Below are 15,408 nucleotides of genomic sequence, written 5' to 3'. Positions count from 1 at the left end.
CAGTTCTTGGAAATGACCAGTTATAGGCCAGGAGAAAAAACTCCCATCAGCCTCCAGCAACCTTAACATCCTTAGCTGTTCGTCTTTTTTTCTTAAATGTCAATCTATCACACACCACAGCAGTGACAGCCCCAGTGTTCCCCTCTCTGTGACACCACAGCTGTGACAGCCCCAGTGTTCCACTCTCTGTGACACCACAGCAGTGAAACCCTTGTTACTCTGGGGTTAAATGTTTCTGAAAATGTTTCTTAAAACCATGTAGAAGTAGGCCACAAGAATGTCTGGTATTGGGGATGGGCTAGCAAGCTGAAATGTTTACGGTAACAGGAACTGGTACTTGGGGATTCCAAGATACCCACCCAGAGATAAGATTCGTACATGTTCATACAAGGGTGAGCTAACTCTCATGAAGCAATATTGATAAAGCTAATCAAGCAATATTAATGAGGCAATATTGATAAGGTTGTTACAGTGATTACTGCTACAGCTGAAATTGTATAAATATGTGCACTTTGGACAAAGATGATGGAGCTAGATTTGGGTTGCTGATACCTCGAGTTCCCGTGTGCTTCAATAAAGCACCTGCATATAATCAATCTGTGATTATGTGTGTTCCTGAACGCTGACATCAGCGTCTCCCTGCACCCAGGGCAGCTCCCACCAGAGACCCTGCCCTGATTTAATTCCCAATCCAGGAGCTACAACAAGCATGGGTGAAGTTCTGGGGGCTGGCAGGGAAATGTCACTGTAAGATCTTGCTGCACTTGGCTCTCGGCCCCTTCTCAAGAGCTTTGCCTTCAAGGGCAGGAACATCTTTTCCTTGCTGGCAACTGGAATTCCAGACTCTTGGAGTGTGTGCCATGCAGGACCACACAGACTGGGATCCATGGGCTGGGATTGCACAGACTGGGATTGCACAGACTGGGACCGTATGGATCAGCACCAGAGATTGGGATCACATGGACCGGGATGGCTGCACTGGAACGATGCGAACCAAGGCGGTCCCGCCTTGCCCAGGGCTCCCTCCCAGTTCCCTCCCAGTTCTCTCCCAATCCCTCCCAGCCCTCCCCAGTCTCACCTGGGGGCAGGGCCAAAACTGCCCGGAGTGAACGCGGTGGTCCTGGAGCGATCCCAGAGCTGATTCTGGTCCCGGTGTCGATCTCTGTCCCGGAGCTGTGGTGGTCCCAGTGTCGGTCCCAGAGCGCTCCCAGTCCCAGTCTTTGTCTCCATCTCACTCTCAGTCCCAGTCTCGGTCCCGGAGCGGTGCCGGTCTCAGTGCTGGTGCCAGTGCTGGTTTCAGTCCTGGTCTCAGTCTGGGCCTCGGAGCAGTTCCTGTCCCAGTGTCAGTGCTGCTCCAGGAGTGATCCCAGTGCTGATCCCAATGCTGGTCCTGGAGCAATCCCGGTGCTGATCCCAGTGCTGCTCCAGGAGTGATCCTGGTGCTGATCCCAGTGCTGATCCCAGTGCTGGTCCTGGAGTGATCCCGGTGCTGATCCCAGTGTTGGTCCTGGAGTGATCCCAGTGCTGATCCCAGTGCTGGTCCTGGAGTGATCCCAGTGCTGATCCCAGTGCTGGTCCTGGAGTGATCCCGGTGCTGATCCCGGTGCTGGTCCTGGAGTGATCCCGGTGCTGATCCCAGTGCTGCTCCAGGAGTGATCCCAGCGCTGATCCCGGTTCTGGTCTCAGTCTCGGTCTCGGAGCACTCCTGGTGTTGATCCCAGTCCCTGTGCTGGCCTCGGTCTCAGTCTCGGAGCAGTCCCGGGGCACTCCCGGAGCCGATTCCGGTCCCGGTGTCGATCTCAATCCCAGAGCGGTGCCGGTCCCGGTCTCAGTCCCGGTCCCGGAGCGGTGCCGCTCTCGGTGCCGGTGCTGGATTCAGTCCCAGTCTCAGGCCCGGTCTCAGTCTTGGTCTCAGTCTCGATCTCGGTCTCGCTCCCAGTCCCGGTGCCGCTCGAACCGAGCCCTTTTTGGGTGATTTCAGGTCCCTTTTGGGCGTTTCAGGCCAGGCTGGGGGATGTTGGGGCCCTTTGGGTGATTTGAGGCAAAACCAGCGACTTTCAGGGTGGATCTTGCACCCATTTGGGAGATCCAAGGGTGATTTTAGGCCATTTGGAGTGGGTTTTACACCAGTTTGGGCAATTTATGCCCTTTTGGTTGCAATTGGACCCCTTGGGATGATTTTAACCCCATTTGGCTGATGTTAGGCCAAACCATGCGGATTTAGCGCAGAATTCAAGTCCCTTTGGATGGTTTTGCTTTTAACCTTTGTTTACCAAAATTTCAGCAGTTTCACCCTTTTTTTTTCCTATTTGATTCATCAAAATCTTCATAAAAATTGCCCCAAATGTTCTCAAAATCTTACAAAATTCCAGAAAAAATCCACAATATTCAAAAAAATCTCAAAGAATTCCCTAAATCTTCACAAAACCCTATCAAATTCCAGAAACATCCCACAAAATACCCACAAATTTCAACAAAATCTAAGACAAATCCCACAAAATCCTTCAAGTCTTCACAAAACCCCACAAAATTCAAGAAAAATTCCAGAAAATTCCAAAGCAATCCCATAAATTCAAGAAAAACCCAGAAAATTATTTAATTTTTTTCAAAATCCCATAAAATTCTAGAAAAATCCCCACAAAATTGTAGAAAAATAAAAATGCCCTAAATCTTCTCAAAACTTTACCAAATTCCAGAAACATCCCACAAAATCCCCACTAATTTCCACAAAATTTCAGAAAAATCCCACAAAATTCTTCACGTCTCCTCAAAATCCCTCAAGATTCCAGAAAAAAATCTCACAAAATTCCCTAAATCTTCCCAAAACCCTACCAAATTCCAGAAACATCCCACCAAATCTCCTCAAAATTCCAAAGAAGCTAAGAAAAATCCCTCATAATTCTTCAAGTCTCCACAAAATGCGACAAAATTCAAGAAAAATTCCACAAAATTGCAGAAATCTTCCCAAAAGACCACCAAATTCCAGAAACATCCCAAAAAATCTAAACAAATTTCCACAAAATCTAAGAAAATACCTCAAACTCCATGTCTCCTCAAAATCCCTCAAAATTCCACAAATCTCCCACAAAATCTCCTCAATAGCCTGCAAAATTCAAGAAAAATCCCACAAAATTGCAGAAAAATCCCACAAAATTCTTTCAATTTTCTCAAAATTCCAGAAAATTCCAAGGAAATCGTACAAAATCTCCAAAGAATTCCACAAATTTTAAGAAAAATCCCCAACCAAATTCTTCTTGTCTCATCAAAATCCCTCAAAATTCCAGAAACATTTCAGAAATCTTCTCAATATCCCACAAAAACCAAGAAAGATCCCATAAAATTCCAGAAAAAATTCTCAAAATTGTGTAAATCCTCTCAAAACCCAAACTAATTCCAGAAATGTCTCTCAAAATCTCCAAAAATTCCCACAAAATCTAAGAAAAATCTCAGAATATCTAAGAAAAATCCCACAAAATTCCCGAAATCTTCTCAAACCCCACTAAATTCTAGAAACATCCCACCAAATCTCCTCAGATTTCCATTAAATTCCACAAAAATTGGATACAATTAAAAAAAATACTACAAAATTCCAAAAAATCTTACAAAGTTATTGAAATTTTCAAAAAAGTCCACAAAATTCCAGCAACATCCCACAAAATTGCAGAAATGTTCTCAAAACACCACCAAATTCCAGTCCCATCTCACCAATTCGCCATAAATTTCCACAAAATCTAAGAAAATACCACAAAATTCTTCAAGTCTCCTCAAAACCCCACAACATTCAAGAAAAAAATACCACACAATGACTTAAATTTTCTGAAAACCCTGCCAAATTCCAGAAACGTCTCAAAAAATCCCCTGAATATCCCACAAAATCTAAGAAAAATCCCACAAAATTTTTCATGTCTCCTCAAAATACTACAAAATACCACAACATTGGGAAAAATCACACAAAATTCCAGAAACATCCCACCAAATCACCACACATTACCACAACATCCAAGAAAAATCCCACAAAATTCTTCAAGTCTCCTCAAAATCCCACAACATTCCAGAAAAAAATACCACAACATTGCAGAAATGTTCTAAAAACCCTACCAAATTCCAGAAACATCTCAAAAAATCCCCTGGATATCCCACAATCATCTAAGAAAAATCCCACACAATTCCACAAAATTGCAGAAATCTTCTCAAAACCCCACCAAATTCCAGTCACATCCCACCAAATCCCCACACATTTCCACAAAATCTAAGAAAATACCTCAAAATTCTTCATGTCTCCTCAAAATCCCACAACATTCCACAAAACTCCCACAAAATCTTCTCAATATCCTATGAAATTCAAGAAAAATCCCACCAAATTCAAGAAAAACCCCACCAAATTCCTGAATTTCCTCAAAACCACAACAAAGTCCAGAAAGATCCCACCAAATCTCCACAAAATTCCAAGATAGGTTAGAAAAATCCCTCATAATTCTTCAAGTCCCTACAAAATCCTACAAATCTGCAGAAAAATCCCACACAATTCCCTAAATTCCCTCAAAACCCCACCAAATTCCAGAAACATCCCATGAAATCTCCACAAATTTACCCAAAATTGCAGAAAAATCCCACAAAATTGCTGAAATCTTCTCAAAACCCTACCAAATTTGAGAAACATTTCCAAAAATCCCCTGAATATCCAAAAAATTTAAGAAAAATCCCCTAAAATTTTCAGAAAATCCCACAAAATTGCAGAAATCTTCTCAAAACCCCACCAAATCCCAGTCATCATCCCACCAAATCCCCACACATTTCCACAAACTCTAAGAAAATACCTCAAAATTCTTCATGTCTCCTCAAAATCCCTCAAAATTCCAAAAAACTTCCACAAAATCTCCCCAATATCCTGCAAAATTCAAGAAAAATCCCGCAAAATTGCAGAAAAATCCCACACAAATCATTAGATGTTCTCAAAACCCTACCAAATTTCAGAAATATCCCACCAAATCTCCACAAAATTCCATAGAATCGAAGAAAAATCCCTCACAATTCTCTAAGTTACCACAAAATCCCACAAAATTCCAGGAAAAAAATCCAATAAAATTGCAGAAATTTTCCCCAAAGCCAAACAAATTCCAGAAACGTCCCACAAAACCCCCACAAGTTTCCACAAAACCTAAGAAATTACCTCAAAATCCTTCATGTCTCCTCAAAATCCCTCAAAATCCCAGAAAACTCCCACAAAATCTCCTCAATATCCTATAAAATTCAAGAAAAATTCCACAAAATTCCAGAAAATTCCACAACAGTACAAATAAATCCCAAAAATTCCAGAAACATCCCACCAAATCTCCACAAAATACCACAAAATCTAAGAAAAATCCCACAATTTGGAGCACAGGGACTCTAGAACCTGAGCATGGCTGCTTTGCTGTGCAGGCAAGGAAGGTGCGGCACTGCACCAGCTGCGGGGTCCTGCACCGAGATATCAAACCTGAGAACGTCTTGGTAGACCTGGACACCGGCGAGGCAAAACTGATTGACTTCGGCTGTGGCACCTACCTGCAGGACACAGCCTACACTCAATTTGCAGGTGAGCCCACACAGGCTCCCGGTCCTGGCATCTCCTGGCCCAACCTGGGTGTGGCAGCAGGGATTCTCCCAGGACTGGGGCTGGGGATGGGGCAGCCAGCCTGACAAAATCCCCCATGGTTGAGGCAGCAGAGAGGGGGAGCCAGGACCTGTGCACCTGCTGGTTTGGTGTGCAGGTGAGAATGGGCTTGGACTGCTCTGCTCACCTGGTTTGCCTTGGTTCAAGATATTTTTTGGGCAATGCCAGCAGGGAGGATGTGGGTGTGGTTTTTCCCCAGCACTGAGTGGGTATTTCCCTTTGTGTGTCATGGTCGGGTCTTGCCAGGGTTTCTGCTGCCCTCTTCCAGCACCAGTGGCTTCTTTTCCAACCCCAGGTTTGTACCCAAGTCCCAGGTGCTGGTGAGAGGGCAGCAGGTCACCCCCTGTGCCACTGGGGCAGCCCCCACATGCCCAGGGATGCTGGGGCCAGGCTCTGGGAGCAGCAGCATCCCCCTGATGAGCTCCATCCATATTCCATAGGAACACCGTCATACAGCCCCCCGGAATGGAACGACTTCGGCTGGTACCATGGCGAGGCAGCGACCGTCTGGTCCCTGGGCATCCTGCTGCACGAGATGGTCTGCGGGGAGCACCCTTTCAGGAGGGGCAGGAACATCAGATGGGGCCAGCTCCCGCTGCCACAACGGCTCTCCCAAGGTGGATCCTCATCTCTGGGCACGGGGGGAACACCAGTGCTGGGAGACAGCAGCGGGCTCGTGAGCATCCCGCTCTGGCAGCTGCTGAGGAGGTGGCACATGTCCTGCTCTCCTGCTCTCCTCCAAAACAAAGAATTGATGGGAAAGTTTAGGCCCAGCTCTGAGCACATCCAGCGTGGCCTGGGCATGGGAATAGTGGGGCAAAGCAGACAGGAGCCTTCTCCAACTGACCAGTGGTTTGTGGTTTCTCTCCCCAGACTGCCAGATTCTGATCAGGTGGTGTTTATCCCTGAACTCCTTGGACAGGCCCTCATTAGAAGACCTGTCCTGTGATCCCTGGATGCAGGATATTCATCAGCCCTAGAAGAAGGGAGAGAGCCACAGGCACAGTGATGCAGGGACCTGGTAAGTTACAGCTCCACACATGCCCTGGCAATCAGCAGCAAAGAAACCCAGACTTTTTTGTCCTGCCTGTGTCACTGCACTGGGGTCATGGAATGGGAACACACAGCCCTTGTGCTGGAGCTGAGCTGCTCTGCCCAGCACTGGTGGGCACCATCTGAGCTGGTTTTGCTTGTCCTGCTTCACTGACAGCCGGGCCCTGGGCAGAACCCTGACAGCCTGGTGTCACCCCAGGGAAGAAGGAGCCCCTGGAGAAGCTGTACCAGGTGGGGCTGCTGCTGCTGCTGCTGGAGACATGGAGGACAGCAGCAAGGATGACAACCTCTTCCTCCACCTGGCCAGCGGGAGCTGGCGATGATGGACTTTGATTCTGGCACCTTCTTCAAAGCCAGGCTCCACAGTGAATTTTCAGGTAAGTCCAGACCCAGGGGGATGCTCCCAGATTTGTGCATTGGTCGGGAACCAAAGGTTTCCCCTTTGCTGGGGCAGATGCAGCTGATTCCTCAGTGGCTGCCCAGCTGGGTTTTGGCAGGGCTGGGGACGTGGGCTGGGGTGGTTACGAAATGGGAGTGGGATCCTGGCCCTGCCAACAGCCCCCAGCACCCACCGTGCCCCGGGCTGGGGCTGGGGCAGCCAGCCCGACACAAACAAACCCCCATGGCAGGAGCACAGGTGGGACTCCAGAACCTGAGCATGGCTGCTTTGCTGTGCAGCCAAGGAAGGGCTTGGGCTGCTCCACTCCCCTGCTTTGCTTTGGGATCACCGTGATTTTGGGGGACAGTGCAGGGGGAAAGGGAGAAAGCATGGGCTTCCCTCACCCATGGGTGGGTTTTTCCCTAGAATGTAGGGGTTGGGCCTTGCTCAAGCTCCTGACAGAGATAAGATTTTTTACCATTTTTCTTGTTTCCCCTTTTTGTCTGTAACCTATTTTCATTAATTTGTTGTTTGTTTTTCTAAAGGAAGCGTTCCAGGTGGGGTCCAGTCTGGATCAGGAAGTGCTTGGGACCAGCTGTGGCGTGGATGGGCCGTGCCCTTGGAGAAGACTGAGGACATCGTTTGGGACCAGCTTTTCTTGTGGCAGCGGATGGTGTGAGGTGGGTCCTCATCTCCTTGGCATGGGAGGGACAAGAGCTTTTGGGAGATGGCAGCGGGCACAGGAGCATCCCGCTCTGGGCAGCTGCTGAGGGGCTGGATCTGCCGTGGCTGGCTGCAGGCTGGGCACATGTCCTGCCCTCCTGCTCTGCTCCCCAAGGCAGCAGTGATGGGCAGCTTTGGGCCCAGCTCTGAGCACGGCCAGCATGGCCTGGGCACCGCGGCTGGCTGGGACAAGGGGACAGGAGCCTTCAGCTGACGGGCGGTTTCTGCTTTCTCTCCTTGCAGCCGGGCTCTGCGGATGCTGAGGCTGCTCTGGGCTCTGCCAGGGCTCTGCTGGGCTCAGCACCGGGCCGGGATCAGCCAAAGAAGAAACGCTGTGACCTGCAGCAGAGACTTGAGCATTTTGGCAATGCAGCTCAAGTCTGCAGAGTGTCCACCTCCAAGGGAAAACATGACACCCCCCAAAAATTAAACTTGTTCCATAACTTCTGAAATTAAATCCATCTGGCATGACCCCAAATGACATTTTTCAGCTTGCTCAAGCTGTAGCTCAGCTCTTCTCTGAACAGTTCTGTCCCCACACCTGCCTTTTACTTCACAACTGCTCCCTCCTTTCCCCCAGTGAGTTCCCAGCCCATCACAGTCTCCATCACACTGCAGCCTTCCTTGATGCCCCTCACCACGAGGAAGGCCAAGCCCCAGTCTCAGGGACTCATCCTGTCAGTGGCTGAAGAGCAGCAATGTCTGTCTGTGCCAGGGGCTCTTGGATGTCTCTGTATCCATGGACAGAAGGGTCTGTCTGTGCCAGGGGCTCTTGGATGTCTCTGTATCCATGGACAGAAGGGTCTGTCTGTGCCAGGGGCTCTTGGATGTCTCTGTATCCATGGACAGAAGCTCTGTCCTTGCAAAGGTTTCCATAATATCTTTGTACCCATGGGTATGGAATGAACACAGAGAGTGAAAGTGTCAGTCACGTTGTTCGCACACTCCTTCCTTTCCATCCAAGACACATCCATGCACACCCCCACGTACAGATACATTAAAAGGATAGGGATGGATAGAGATTTCCCACAGAACTCTAACTTTGGCAGAACTCACCTTGCAAGCCATGGCCAGGGCATTTTTTTCCCAGCTCTGTGTCAGTAGGTGTCCAAGAGCTGAAGGGAACAGCATTTAGAAGCAGTTTCAGGATTTCTAGGCAGGAAAGGGAGCTGACAACCATCCACATAACTCACCATATTCGTCGGGATGGGCTGCTGGTTCTTTAGGAATATGGCACAATGGAGACACGAGACTTGGGATAATCCCAGCTCTCTGTGGATCTGTGCAAAGGTGGAGCAGCAGAAACACCTTGTGTCTTCTTTGGGGACACAAGGTCCAAGGAGCTGGGGTGGCAGAGCGTGACCTGGGCTGGTGGCAGGTGAAGTCCCATTTCATGACATCCCGGAGTGGCACAGGACAAAGCTCCAAGCAGCCACAGCCCCACTGAGGAAGTCCTTGGAGTGCTGCACATCCCATAGGAAAAGCTGCATTCCCTCAGTCCAATGGGATTTATCACTTCCATTTGCAACACTTGAGGTCCAAGTTTCAAACTGCAAAATTTTTACATTCAAGACACAGTCATGAAGAACATGAATTTCAATTTCCTATTCCTTTAACTGCAGTGTAAAATATCTCGATATTGGAAAAGATCCATCAAATCTGTAAAGGAAGGCAGCTAATGGATCCTTTCCACTAGCACGTGTACAAACCAAGGAACTAAAATCAAAGCTGAGTTCTCTTTTTCAAAAGATCAGTTACCTCTTTCTTACTGCAGAGTTATAGAACATTTTTCACTACACATTTGAGGGTAATTTTTATCTTTCTTTTTTTTTTTTGGTGGTTTTTATGTTTTGTTTTGTTTTTTGTTTTTTGTTTCTTGTTATTATGTTTTGGTTTTTTTTTACAGAAAACAAGTCCTAGAAAAGGCACGTCCTTTGCTCCTGGTTCCCGTGTGGAGCAGCTCCCTTCCCGCTGGCTGAGCTGCTCAGGCAGAGCCCGGCAGCTCCTGGCCCTGCAGGGCTGAGGCTTTTCCCCGTTGCTGGGCACAGACTGATGGAGCAGCACTGCTGAACACGGGCACACGCAGAGGGAGCAGAGCAGCTGCCTTTGCCCACCTGAAGCTCCAAGGCCAAACTCTGAGCAGGCACGGCTGCAAGAGACTCGCAGGCTCCCTGTTGGCTCTGCTGCCCCACTTGTGCCCGGCCCAGCTCTGCGGGAGGCAGAGGGAGAACAAGGGGCAGCTCCCTCCCAGCCCCAGCCCAGGGACCCCTCCAGCCCCGGGCCTTGGGCCACTGTCAGCACCCGCTGCTCCAGCCACCGCTTCTGCTGGCACTGACAGCAACAACCAAACTGGGGCTGGTCCCCAGGGAGCAGCAGCAGTGCCTGGATCTGATCCCTCAGCCTGGGGCAGCCCCCTGGGGGAACAGAGGGCACAGCAAGAGGGACAAAACCAGGCAGGGGCAGAGACTGGGAAGAGCCAGAGCTGGGAGCAGCAACAGCTGCTTCATTGCACTCCTGGAGAAAGCTCTTGGCTGGCTCAAAGCACTGAAAGGTGTGAAAGGCAGAGAGGAGGCCACACCAAACAATGCTCCTGTTTTCACACCCTCCTGTAATAAATGGAAATGATTCGTGCTAACTAAAGTGTAACTATTTGGAAAGTTATTATTAGAAGCAATCAAGGGAATTGGTGTTACAAAGCAGATGTACCCCTCTAGAGATGTTACATGTTAAAATTAAGATACAGGATATAGTTTTGAGATAAGAAATATCCTAAGACAAAATCAACCTTGAGATGGATAAAGTTGGAATGACTTTAGGTAGAGGGCCTGAAAATTATAAAATATAAGACTAATTAGTGGAGCACAATGCTTACTTACATAACACAACGCTTAGTATGCACACACAGCCTGTGAGGTTATCCAGAGGACAACGAGGATGAGTGTAAGCCTTCATCCAAAAGACCACCAAAAGAAGACTGAAGACCCCCTAGCAACAAGTGAGGCATGCATCATGAAGAATAGTGATGTAGAATTAAAGAATCAGAAATAAGATGAGGCTTACTGGAAACATGAATGAATATTTGTAAGTATACAGTATATAAGTTTAGTTAGAATTGATTTTTTTCATAAGTAAGGGGGTTGAGAAGCCCTCTCCATACCCCGGTCAGTTTTGCTTATGCTTTAATCATAATTACTGGCAAGCTATATTCATATATTTATTCATACATATATATACATATGTGTATATATATATATATATATGAATATATTTACTAAATTGTACTCTTTTACTGAATTGTATTCCTTCTATATCAAATTGCTATTTAATCCACTAAATTGTACTCTTTTATTAAATTGGATTCTTGTATTCAATTCACTAAATTGTATCATTTTTTTCTTGTTATTAAACTGCTGTTAACCCGATAGACCTAGTTGTTCGTCACCCAAATTTCAATTTGATTTATGACACTGCCCTTGGGTGAGTTACAGCCACAGCGAGAAGGGAGGAGGAGATGATCCCACCCATGGCTGCTGCTGGCTCCAGACATTTGCTGAGATAAAGCTGAGCCAGAGCTTCAGCATCTCCCCCAAAATCACAGAATCACAGAATGCCTTGGCTTGGAAGAGACCTTAAAGTTCATTTCATGCCACCACCTGCCATGGCAGGGACACCTTCCACTATCCCAGGCTGCTCCAAGCCCCATCCAACCTGGCCTTGGACACTTCCAGGGATCCAGGGGCAGCCACAGCTTCTGTGGGCAAGCTCTGATCTCCCAGGTGAGCAGGGACAGGAGCCGAGGGAACGGCTGGAGCTGGGCCAGGGCAGGGCTGGGCTGGAGATGAGCAAAAGCTTCTTCCCCCCCAGGGGGCTGGGGCAGTGCCCAGGCTCCCCAGGGAATGGGCACGGCCCCGAGGCTGCCGCAGCTCCAGGAGCCTTTGGCCAGCGCTGCCAGGGATGCACAGGCTGCGATTGTTGGGGTGTCTGTGCAGGGCCGGGGGCTGCACTCCATGATCCCAATGGGTCCCAGATGCCAGCTCAGCCCCTTGTGCAACTCTCACCCTTTGGCTCAGCCTTTGTGTCCCCTGGAGGCGCTGGCAGAGCTGATGGGGTGGGGCAGGAGCGGGGCAGCCCCAGCGTTCCCCTGGCAGTGACAGCACAGCCGGGCCAGCAGCCCCAGCGTTCCCCTGGCAGTGACAGCACAGCCGGGCCAGCAGCCCCAGCGTTCCCCTGGCAGTGACAGCACAGCCGGGCCAGCAGCCCCAGCGTTCCCCTGGCAGTGACAGCACAGCCGGGCCAGCAGCCCCAGCGTTCCCCTGGCAGTGACAGCACAGCCGGGCCAGCAGCCCCAGCGTTCCCTCCCTGGAGACGCTCCAAGGGAAGCGGCCAGAGCCGCGTCCAGTCAGCGGAACTGAGCGGCCACTGAGCACCCCCGGCCTGGGCTGCTGTGGATTCCTCTGCACACAGCTCGGGGAAGGTGCCCTTGGCCACCCCCACAGTGCCACAGACAAGTGTCACACACAGTTACAGAGCTCTGCCCACAGCTCACTGGGGGAGATAATTTAAAAAAACAAACAAGCACAGCGCCGGGAAGGTCTTTGTGCACCGAGGCTTTGCTGCAGCCAAGGAAAGCTCCTGGCTCAGGGTCACCTTTCCTGCTCAGCCAGAGCCCCGAGTGCCCCAGCAGCAGCAGCAGCAGCAGCAGCAGAGAATGGCAGCATTGCCACGGGCTGGCTCAGGAAGGGGAGATTTCCCCCTGGAGAGAGGCTCCTCTGCCAGGTTTTGCATTCAGGCAGCTGCAGATCCCTCAGCTCTGGGTGCACAGCAGCTGGAAATGCAAGTGCAGGAGCTGTGTTCATGGCCAGCCCCAGCGGGTGACAGCAAGGCCAGGGCCCTGGCAGTGGGACATTTGCAGGGAGCGGCTGCAGCAAGCGCTGGGGGCTGGAAGTGTGTGCAGAAAACAGCCCGGGGGTCTCCGGCCCGAGGCCAAAGGAACAAAGTTTCAGTTCTGGCCTCCGCAGGGAGCACCAAAATGGTTCCTTTGCAGGGCGAGGTTCCACTGGCGGGTGTTGCAGGGCCCCCAGAGGAGAGCCCAGGGTGTCCAAAGTGCCTGGGCTGGAGCAGCTTTCTGTCCCGCTCCGGGGGCATTCCCGCGGCCTTGGGATCCCTGGGAAGGCGCAGGAGAGGCTGGAAGCCGTCGGTTTGTGGGTTTGGGGTTTGGATTGTTTTTTGTGGGGGCTGATGGCCGGTTGTGATTTTGGTGTTTTGCGGGGCTGGGGGAATGTTTTTTTGTGAGCTGTGCCCAGCGGTTTGCAGCCCCGCGGGTGCGGGGAGCGCTGGCGCAGGCCCGGCCCGGGCGGGGCGGCCCCGGGCGGGCTGTGGGAGCCGGGAGCGGCCGGGCGGGCCCGGAGCCGCCGCCTCGGGCCGGGAGCCCCCCGGGCAGAGCTCTGTGCTCGGGGCCGAGGCCCGGGCAGCGCTGGGCGGCCCGTGGGCCCCCGGCACAGGCGGGTCCGTGTGGCCGGGCCGGCGCCGTGTCCGCAGCGGGCTCTGAGGGGAGCGGCCCGGGCCGGCCGTGGCCGTGCGGAGCCTGGCGGGGCTCGGGGGGCCGGGCCGGGCCGGGCAGAGGCTGAGGGAGAGCGGAACAAGCGGTGGTACAGAGGCCCCGGGCTCGCCATGCCCCTCTGGCCACGCAGCCGGGCTCGGGGGCCGCCTGGCTCAGAGGCAGCCCCGGCTGCGGGGGTCCCCGGGGGTCTCTGGGGAGGGGGCGGCAATGGGGGCTGCCGGAGCTCTGTGCCCGGGGCTGGGCGCGGCTGCCGAGGGAGCGGAGCATGCAGGCTCCCCCCGTGCTGGGGCTTGCTCTGCCCGCCTCAGGGGCTGCATTGTCAGCCCAGAGCCATGTGGGGATGGCCCGGACCAGCGGGGCTGGCAGGGAAAGCAGCAATGGGGGCAGCAGAAACGGGCAGTGCCAGAGCTGGGGGTGCTTCCGAAGCCTGCAGATGTTGGGAGCATGGACAAGGGGGCCCAGGGATACCCCAGGAGCCTGAACCAGGGAGCCCAGACAGTGCTGACCACGCAGGACTTCTGGGATGCCAAAGTGGTGAGGCCAGAGAAGAGGAACCTCCTGGCTTGCCAGGAGCCCCAGCAGACAGAGAGAGGGAACAGCAATACGAACTTGACCCACAGCAATCCAGACAGGGGGGGCTTCCAGGACCCCACAGTGGAGGGACCAGAGAGGGTAAACGCATGGATGGGTGTTTTTGGTGAATCTTGGCCATTTGTGTATTTTAGGGGACTGAATATTAGCGTTTTGGTGGTTTATATGGGCACCAGGTGCCCGGTGACTTCTAGGGAAGGACTTGGAGAGTAGGAAACCCCTAACCCAAAGTGCTCATCCATTGCATTTTCTGAAACCAGGATTTCTGATTCCTAAACTTCGGCTGGATGGAGAAGGAGGCTGTGAGGAAGAGGAAGATGTCCCAGGACACCCAGGCAGGTGAGGAGGAAGTCAGTGCCCCTTTCCCCCTCTCTCCTGCTCCATCTCCCAGCCCAGCCTGGCCCCCGGCTGCAGGACAACCCCGCTGCCGACGCCGTCCTGCCGGGGGCACACTGGGGGGATCTCCTTCCCCTTCCCTCTGGCACGGAGGCAAATCCCATCCTCTCCTTGTCCTTCCTCCCCCAGACAAGGAGCTGAGGATGGAGACCAGGGAGGACAAATCCCCACAGCAGAACCTCGTGGAAGAGGCTGTTCTGAGCAGCTCCACAGTGCAGGAATCCAGCGGTGAGGAAAATCCCCAGAGATCCCACAGGAGGAGGGGCTCCAAACCCAGCCCAGGGTGCTCTGAGGAGGAAAGACCCACCCTGTGCTGGGAAGGCGGCCGGAGATCCAGCCAGGGCTCTGAGCTGGTGGTCCATGAGCAGCTTCAGGATGGGGAGAAGCCCTACAAGTGCTTGGAGTGTGGGAAGAGCTTCAGCCACAGCAACAGCCTGATCCGCCACCAGATGATCCACACTGGGGAATGGCCCTATGAGTGTGGGGAATGTGGGAAGGGCTTCAGTTTCAACTCCCAACTTGTCATCCACCAGCGCATCCACACTGGGGAGAGGCCCTACGAGTGTCTCGAGTGTGGGAAGAGGTTTCAGAGCAGCTCCCATCTCCTCAGGCACCAGCGGATTCACACGAATGAGAGGCCCTTCCGCTGCCCCGACTGCAGGAAAGGCTTCAAGCGAAATTCCGCCTTCATCACCCACCGGCGCATCCACACTGGGGAGAGGCCCTACGGGTGTCCCCAGTGTGGGAAGAGCTTCTCAGACAGGTCTAACTTGGCCAGACACCAACGGAGGCACCACTAAGGGAAGCCCTGTGAGTGCCCCAAGTGCAGGAAGAGCTTTCTCCACAGCTCCAGCTTCATCCCACCTTGGAGGAACGACATTGGTAAGAGACCTGGTGATCCATGTTCCCTGGGATCCATGCTGGGAAGACACCTGTACCTTTTCCTGCCCATGGCAATGTCGTGATGTGGGATTAAAGAACATGAGCGTCTGTCCATGGCCCTGTCAGTATATTAAATCCCATCTCAGGTCATTGCCAGGGGCAGGAAAAGGA

The 15,408-nt window shown here is 51.9% G+C and overlaps 1 protein-coding gene across 1 annotated transcript; it reads left to right on the top strand.

Moving 5' to 3' along the window:
• The first annotated feature begins 311 nt into the window (after positions 1-311).
• Positions 312-7,072, top strand: LOC147647125 (serine/threonine-protein kinase pim-1-like). Its single transcript, XM_086872410.1, has 5 exons — positions 312-320; positions 5,422-5,575; positions 6,094-6,270; positions 6,527-6,674; positions 6,906-7,072. The coding sequence occupies exons 1-4, from the start codon at positions 312-314 to the stop codon at positions 6,631-6,633; spliced, it is 447 nt and encodes a 148-aa protein (XP_086728536.1). The 3' UTR covers positions 6,634-6,674; positions 6,906-7,072.
• The last annotated feature ends 8,336 nt before the right edge of the window (positions 7,073-15,408 follow it).

Source organism: Cyanistes caeruleus, unplaced genomic scaffold (assembly GCF_971803275.1).
Source record: "Cyanistes caeruleus unplaced genomic scaffold, bCyaCae1.hap1.1 HAP1_SCAFFOLD_65, whole genome shotgun sequence".
NCBI lineage: Eukaryota > Metazoa > Chordata > Aves > Passeriformes > Paridae > Cyanistes > Cyanistes caeruleus.
This window is presented reverse-complemented; position numbering and strand designations above follow the sequence as displayed.

Bases quoted from the DNA above. Each gene is read 5' to 3' on its own strand.
- LOC147647125 (XM_086872410.1), top strand. The intron at 5,576-6,093 runs GTGAGCCCACAC...CATATTCCATAG, and splicing joins AGCCTACACTCAATTTGCAG to GAACACCGTCATACAGCCCC. The intron at 6,271-6,526 runs GTGGATCCTCAT...TTCTCTCCCCAG, and splicing joins GCCACAACGGCTCTCCCAAG to ACTGCCAGATTCTGATCAGG.